Here is an 8,404-nt window from a genome sequence, read left to right as displayed (position 1 = left end):
ATGCTGAGCGTGTTCTTCCCTTTTGGTTTTCAGACTCCAGGTCTTTGCACATTTCATTATAGTAATTGGCTTTGTCTACTCAAGCTGCTCTTTGAAATCTTCTCTTCAGCCCCTTTACCTTTTCATTTCTTCCATTTGCTTTAGATGTTACTAGCCCTAAAGTGTGTAGCATCATGCCTAGGGTGGGCCTTTCTTTTCATTGTGTGCTTGTCTAAAAGACATTTCCAACAGTAAATTTTCACATTTAGCATTTGTATTTGCCTGGTGCTATATGGGTCCTAGGAGCTCTGGTAGCATAGTGCCTAAGGCACTTGACTGCTAACCAGAAGGCTGGAGGTTCAAGTCCCCCAGCCACTCCTTGGAAGGAAGGTTGGGCAATCTACTTCTGTAGCGATACGGCTTCAGAAACCCAAGGAGGGGTCGCTATGAGTTGGGGCCAACTCGACGGCACATAACAACAACATATGTGTCCTAGAAAACTAGAGAAAATAGTGAAGCAAATTGTGGAGAAGGAAAGTTAACAAGTGAGAAAAGCAATTGCAATGAAAGAAAAAATACTGCTGCATATAAAGCAACTGTAAATCATTTATAATCAAGATATAAGGTTTTAAACATTATATATCTTAAAATGATAGTTTGTTTCTTATATTTAGGTGTATTGTTTTAGGTTGTTTAGGTATTTTTAGAAAATAGTCAAGACCTTAGGGTTTCTGTATAATATATAATTATATTTTTCTCAGTTAAAATAATGGGGAAAAATTAATTATACAATAGAGTCTATAAAAAAATAATGAGGAATAGGTTCCTGGTTAGGATTTTCACTTAGAACATAAGATTTTCAGTGAAAATGTAGTAATGATAGGTAATAAATGCTTTGTTTGTTGTCAGACTTTTGATTCTTTTATTTATCCTTTTTTTAAGAGAAAAGAACAAATCACTAAATAGACTTTAGTTTTGTGTATCCTGAATATTGTACCATTGTTTTCTATTTCATTAATTGCTCATCTTATTTTTATTATTTCCTTGCTTCTACTTTTTTGTTTCCCCTCCCTTTTTTAAAAGTGTGTTTATTTGCAGACTCAATTTTAATCTTTCATTTATCCCCCATAATGTTTGAATGTAATACTACAAATTTCCTTCTAAGTACTATTTTGGCTGAATCCACAAATTTTGACTTGTAGAGTCTTTATTGTTATTCAGTTTTAAATGAGGTCTAATTCCTATAATGATTTATCTTTTGTCTCATGAATTTTTTAAAAAATGTATTTTTAAAATTTCTAAACAAATAGATTTTTGAGGATATCTTTTTGTTATTGACTTTTAATTCTACTGATGAAAAAAGTCTGATCATGGAGTCTAAAAAAGCAAACACAACCATTGCCATGGAGTTGGATCTGACTCATAGCAACCCCTCTTTGGGTTTCTGAGGCTGTATCACTACGGAAGTAGATTGCCCAACCTTCCTTCCGGGGAGTGGCTTGTGGGTTTGAACTGCCAGCCTTCTGGTTAGCAGTCAAATGCCTTAGGCACTATGCCACCAGAGCTCCTTATCATGGAGTCTATATAGTACTTATTTCTTTTGTCACTCCTCCAAACTTCTATATCTATTTCTTATACTTTTTCTAATTAGATCTTTTTGGACCATAGAGAAATACTTCTGGACACTCTAAAGTGAGTGAGGACCAATATGGTTGACTTAATTTGATAAAACTTGGCTATTTGGTAGGTTACCTGAGATCCAGCAAGTGATCCCCTCCTCCTCAGTGTGAAGAGTTATTCTAGATACTGTTTTGGATCTCAAGAGGCCATTCATTATTCCACATTATCACTCAAAGATATCTGGCCTATTCTCTGAAGATGAATGAAGTTATTAGCGTTATTAGTAGAAGACCTGGTCCTCTGCACAAAATTTTAACTTTTTATCCTACTGAATTTTGTAGCAAATCTCAGTGCATTTAAAAGCCTGAATTGTACTACTATTTTTATATGTGTGAGACAAGGATAAACAGAGTAGAGTTACCTTAAATAAAACATCTCATCTTATTTTAATTTTCATCTCAGGAATTTCCACCTGCTTTCTTATGTCCTATTACTTTGGTGTCTTTCTAATCCTAAAGTGAGTTATTATTTCATCCAACCCTGGATTAAAATTTGAATTAATGTTAAAAAAAAAACAAAACCCTCACTGCCATTGACTCAATTCTGATTCATAGAGACTCCCCTTTGAGTTTCCAGGGTGGTAAATCTTTACAGAAGTAGACTGCCCAGTCTTCCTTCTGTAGAGTGGCTGGTGGGTTTGAACTGACAACCTTCTGGTTAGCAGTCAAATGCCTTATGCACTACACCACCAGAACTCCTAAATTAGTATTATGAATTTGTATATGTTATTTAAAAAATGTTATGTATCTGTTGGCCTTTCACCAAAGTATAGGAGCCAGGTGGTCTCATGAGGCCAATTGGTCATACTAAACCTTCTCTTAATACTACTAAGGAATAGGAGTTTTTAAAAATGTTTTACATGAAATCATCATACTGATATATTGTTATACTACTTTCTTTGCTACATTTGTGTCTTAAGGTTCTCTAGAGAAACAGAATCAGTGATATGTCTATCTGTCTCTCTTTATATATTTTAAGGAATTGTCTCACATGATTGTGGAGGGCTAAAAGTCCAAAATGTGTAGTTCAAGTGACAGGCTATGGATTTCTTCAGCCTTGTGTACCCAAATATCTGTGTCAGGTGACTGGAAGAGTGAAGAATGAGGGAGTTCTGGAAAAATGTCTATTTATAGTCTGGATGCAGAGTATACCCTAGGAAAATCTCCTTTTTTGTTCTTGAGACCTTCAAGTGTTTGGTTAATTCCCACTCATAGAGGGAATCTGCTTTGTTGAAGGCTGACTGATTTAATAAGATGTTACTACTTCATAATAGTAGCTCTGGTAGCATAGTGGCTAAAGCACTTGACTGCTAACCAGAAGGCTGGCGGTTCAAACCCACCAGCCACTCCTCGGAAGGAAGGTTTGGCAATCCTACTTCCATAGTGATAACTGCCTCGGAAACCCAAGGAGGGGTCACTGTGAGTCAGGGCCGACTCGACAGCACATAACAACAACAACAACAACTTCATAACAGAGTCTAGTGTTTGATCAAACAGTTGTGCACCATACCCTAGCAAAACTGACATGTGTAATTAACCATCACAATCTGTACGTTAATTTTCATTAATATTTTATTAGTTTAGTTTATTTTTTATTCTTTGCCAAAGCACAGAATGTGCACCCTGTATTCACAGACTTGGTGTATCAGAAGTGTCCCAAAGTCTAAATGCATTGTTGTAATTCTTGCTGAAATGGAAATGATTTTGTGCTTAGGCCTGTATATAATATGTTAACCACCAGTTAAGGAACTTGGGTGATGCAATGGTTAAGTGGTTGGCTGCTAACTAAAATTTGGCAGTTAGGACTCACCAGCTGCTGCAGGAGAAAAGACCTGGAGAATCTGCTCTCATAAAATTAAACCAAGAAAACAAACCCATTGCTGTTGAGTTGATTCTGACTCAAAGCAACCCTATAGGATAGGGTACAACTGCCCCATAGTTTTCCAAGGCTGTATGGCTTTATAGAGGCTGGCTGCCACATCTTTATCCCATGGAGCAGCTGGTAGATTTGAACCACTGACCTTCAGGTTAGCAGCTGAGCACTTAACTACTGTGATACCAGAGCTCCTCCCCATAAAGATTATAGCCTAATAAACTCTATAGGGCAGCTCTGGTCTGTAGGGTTGCTATGAGTCAGAATAAACTCAATGGCACATAACAACAGCAACAATCACCAGTTTCAAAAGAAGAGAGAGGAGGCTAAGAGAAGGCTAATTTGAGCTGGCATTAGTTGGTGGTATTGGGCTAAGTTTCCAAAATATAGGGATTGATTTTGCCTGCTGGAAGATGAAGGATGTTTTAGAGGAAGATAACAGGCAACAGAGTGCAAAGTCAAAAGTCCAGGATTCATGGCCTGAACTCATATCTATGCTCCTCTGAGTTGTCTGTGTCCATGGATGTTATCCAAGAGAACAGGGCAGAATGTGGACTTTGGAGTCTTGGAGACTGGTAGTATGAGCATCAGTTGAGAGCTGGAACACAACCATAGGAGGCATTGACATCCATGTAAAGCTCTTTCAGATTCTTGCCATGCCCAATTTTAGGGGCAACTGTAGAGATATAGTATACCAGGGTCCAAGGTATAAAGGACACATTACAGGTTGGACACAGAATGGCACTGAATGAGGAGGCTGTTACAGGTTTAGGGCTCTGTCTACCTCAGAGCACTTAGATAGGCATAGCCCTTACAGTAGACTATTTTTAGGCTTCCCTTGATCATGGATGGAAAAGGCCAGTTTCTTACCAGTCTTGGTTTGCATTGGCTCATGATGGACACCCGTGGTGAAACTGTAACAGGACCAGGAAAGGAGAGAATTGGTTGAGTAGCTAAAAACTCAGCCTTTGGAGCTATTGGAACTGTGTTTGAAGCAGGATTTGACGATTTCCTAAGTATGTTTATTACTTTTTGCCTAATATCTGTGGCCCTTAGTTTTAGTCCTTTCATGTGTAAAATGAGGAAAATAATACCGAAGTCAAAGAATTATTGTAAATGTAGAACTTTCTCTGATGATAGAAATGGTTTATAACCCACACTATCTAATATGGATGCACAGTCACTTGTCACCTGTGGTTATTAAACACTTGATATTGTCTAGTACAAATGAGTAACTAAATTTTCATTTTACTTAATTTAAGGAGTCACATGTGGCTAGTAGCTGTCATATCAGACAGGGCTAGAGATGATAGCTATCATTAGGAACTATTTCCTGGGAATATAGTCCCTGGGTGGTGTAAGTGATCCAGCACTGGGCTAGTAACTGAAAGATTGGAAATTTGCTCCCACCCAGAGGTATCTCAGCAGAAAGATCTAGTGATCTCCTTCCTAATGATCACAGCCATGAAACCCTAGAGAGAGCAGTTCTACCCTGCAACACGTATGGTTACCATAAGTTGGAATTGCCTCTTTGTCAACTGGTTATTTTACTAGGAATAATAGAAAGTTAGATTTTGAGAATTTTCTTGACTGATACATTCTCTCATTTACTTATTTTCTAGCATGTTATATGCTGTTTGGATGCAGTGAAGCACAGCAAGTTCCCTATCTTGGGGAAAAATAAAAAATGCAAATTTAAATAAGCACAAGAGATACAATACGGAAGTATAAGATATGTCATAATACATGTTAATCTTAATCACAAAAGAATTTTCTACCAAGTGTAGAGGATTTCAGAAGAGCAAGCAATCTTTTTGGGTTAAAGTATTTGTAGAAAGAATGGGAGGGAATTGAGGTGGCTATCAAAATATGTTATATGCTTTGGTTAAGATGAAAGAGAGGAAAATATTTTAGGTGAGGAGGCCTGGTGCAAGAAAAATTGGGAGGACAGGAACCTGCAAGATGTGATCAGAGCTCAGAAAGTAGCCTGATTTGCTAAGATGAGATGTTTTGGAAGATGAATCAAATGAAAAGGAAAGTTGGAGTCATATGTTTATAGCTACCTTTGAATTTATGGCTGAAAAGCTTGGTGTTTATCTGTCAGGCTGTGAAAATTCAGAATCATTGAAGATGTTTAAGCTAAAGACTAATGTAATGAGTTATGTTTTAGGAAAATAATAATGGCAAAAGTATGAAGAACTGGGAAATGAGTTAGGAAGCTATTCCAGTAGTCTAAGTAAGAGGTAAAAAGTTTCTGAAGTAGGAGGGTATCTTTAGAAATGAAAAGGAAAACATCAGTTAGATGGGAATAATGGATTTTGTAGAGGTAAAACTGACAGATTAAAATATGATTATGGAGGCATTAGGAGCTCTGGTGCCATAGAGCCTAAGGCATTTGACTGCTAACCAGAAAGCTAGCAGTTCAAACCCACCAGCCACTCCCTGGAAGGAAGATTGGGCAATCTACTTCTGTAGTGATATTACCTTGGAAACCCAAGAAGGGGTCGGTATGAGTTGGATCTGACTTGATGTCAGTGGGTCGGTCAGTCATATGAAGGCATTGGAGAGAAGTGAGTCAAAAGATGACTCCAAGGTGCTCCCTCTGAGTGTCTCAGGAGGGGAGGAGAAGTGAGTCTAGTTAAATATATAGGCTTTGATGAGACATTGGGCCAGATGTATTACACTAAGAACCCTGAAGTGAATTTGAAGATTTCATAGGGAAACTGAGTCAATTGATGGTTACTTGGGGACTAAGAAATTCCTGGAAGACACAGTTGCTATTTACACATTTTAGTGCTGTATTTAAAAATTAGCTTGACCTAACACCTAATCTGAAAACCTTAGTGTATTTTATATGAGAACTGAAGCATTTTAATATGTTAGCGAGCACATGATTTGTGGAAAACTCTATAGTGATAATTAGGATCATACCACAACTGTAACTAGTAATTTATTGAACTTCTCTCCCTGCACTTTACCACCCTGCCCCAACCTTTGTTATCTCTATCATTTTTTTTTCCAGTAGAGTGAGAAAGAGCTAGCATAATAAAAAACTAGTGTTAGAACCTGAACCTAATCTCATTTCATCTGTGTAATAAATTTTGAAATATATGTCTAGTTCTTTTTGTTATTTACTAGAGTGAGAAGTGGAAAGTGAGACTGGTATTAGCCATGTTTTTCCTGTAGTCTTCATCAAATCTTTCATTCTGAGCTACAGTGAAGTAGTTCTTCCAGTCTCCCACTGTCCCTGAAACAGTAACATGTGAGAAAGTCAGGAGCTGTAGGAGGAATTCTTATTTTCCTATTCTATTTCTGTGTAGTGATTTCTGTTCCACCTTCATAGGAGGCAGTATGGGACAAAATATTTCTTTTACCATCCTGTCACTTTTTTTTATCCTGAAGAGAAGAATTTTCTTTCTCTCTTGCCCTCTTTTACATCAAAGCATCCTGGGTAGTTCTGCCTATAGGTTCCATGCTGTACAAAAACTGAGAAGGGCCTATTTCTGGAAGGTTGCAAGGAATAGTTTTGTGAAAGGAAAAATGATTTCCTTGACATTCTTTAATTTCAGTCTCTCTAACCATTCCTGGTACCTTTTCCAGATAGATTTTTTCCCATAATTCTTACCATCATCTGTCATCCTATGCATTTTTGTTTTTTATTGTTTATGTTCGGAATATAATTTCTATGAGGGCAAGGATTTTTGTCTGTTTTGTTAACCAGAGTGAACACTGCCTAGGATGGTGTCTGGCATATAGTAGTAGCTCCTCAATAAATATTTGTTGAATGAATGAATTTAACTGGTAGCCTAGAGTCCTCTATAAAATTGATAGTTTTGTCTGACTTAATTTTGAGTATTTTCACAATATCAGTGGGAGGGGGAAGTAGGAATTAGGGTTTGGATTTAAACACCAAATCTCATCCTGATGCCTTAATAATAGCTAATTAAACATTGTTTTCATTTCAATAGTGATTTCTTAAATACTTTTACCAGAATCATTCATTAGAAACCTTACTTTTTTCTACCATAAAAAATAAATTCCCCAAATGTTCTGAAATATTAGACAATTCTTTTAGAATTATGACCAAAAGAAAACATAAAAACCTTTTCTCATGAATGGAGAAATGGAGTGGTCCATGACAGGAAGCGATGAATAGTTTGCCATTGGATTCTGCTTCATTATGTCAAATGAAGTATGATGGACAATTTTATCTAGAATTTCATTATGTACATTATTTCCAATAAATTCTGACAACTTCTGAATTTCATGCTTTGGGTTCTATAATCAAAGTAAAAAAACAAAGTGGAGATTTCATATAAAATAACTAGTTTTTCAAAAGAATATTGAACTAGATTAGTGACAGTAACCAGTAACATGCCATGAGTTAACATATAATCATAATCTTAAAAGGCTCAGCTTTCCAGATATGATTTATTTTGATATGATGAACTATATTAGCTTTTTAAAAATTAATTGGAGAGATCCAGCAAGATGGCGGACTAGGCAGAAAGACTGCACAGACCCTCTTCAACAAAGAAAAGGGAAACCAATTAACACAGACACAGAACATAATCCTGGATCTCTGAGCCATGAAGGGAAGGATATAGAAGTGGATTAAACCCCAACTAGCAGAAGAATTTGCATGAAAATACCAAAAAAAGGAGACAGATGGAGCTGCGGTCTGGCAGCGATCCTGAGTGACCCTGATGGCACAGACAGCTTGGAGATTCCCAAGTGGTGGTAGGACCTAAGAATTAACCTAAAAATCATCCTGCTAGCCAGGGACTGCACAGAGGACTGTGCACAGTCGCTGGGGAACAAACAGAGAAGGTGAAGAGAAAGGTGGGCTGAGCTGAGGACTTTTGCCGGTCCG

The 8,404-nt window shown here is 37.2% G+C and overlaps 1 protein-coding gene across 1 annotated transcript in view; it reads right to left on the bottom strand.

Moving 5' to 3' along the window:
- Positions 1-6,665: 6,665 nt before the first annotated feature.
- Positions 6,666-8,404, bottom strand: part of LOC103198269 (sulfotransferase 1C4-like) — a 17,685-nt gene continuing 15,946 nt past the window's right edge. Inside the window, exons 6-7 of the mRNA XM_007942396.2 lie at positions 7,635-7,809; positions 6,666-6,778 (exon numbers count right to left, since the gene is read on the bottom strand). Of these exons, the coding sequence (XP_007940587.2) occupies positions 6,666-6,778; positions 7,635-7,809 (288 nt within the window). The remainder of the gene's footprint in view (positions 6,779-7,634; positions 7,810-8,404) is intronic.

The sequence above is a fragment of the Orycteropus afer genome, unplaced genomic scaffold (assembly GCF_000298275.1).
Source record: "Orycteropus afer afer isolate SDZICR_OR568_19922 unplaced genomic scaffold, OryAfe1.0 scaffold00089, whole genome shotgun sequence".
NCBI lineage: Eukaryota > Metazoa > Chordata > Mammalia > Tubulidentata > Orycteropodidae > Orycteropus > Orycteropus afer.
The sequence above is the reverse complement of the archived record's forward strand: the minus strand, read 5'-3'. Positions and strand labels throughout refer to the sequence as shown.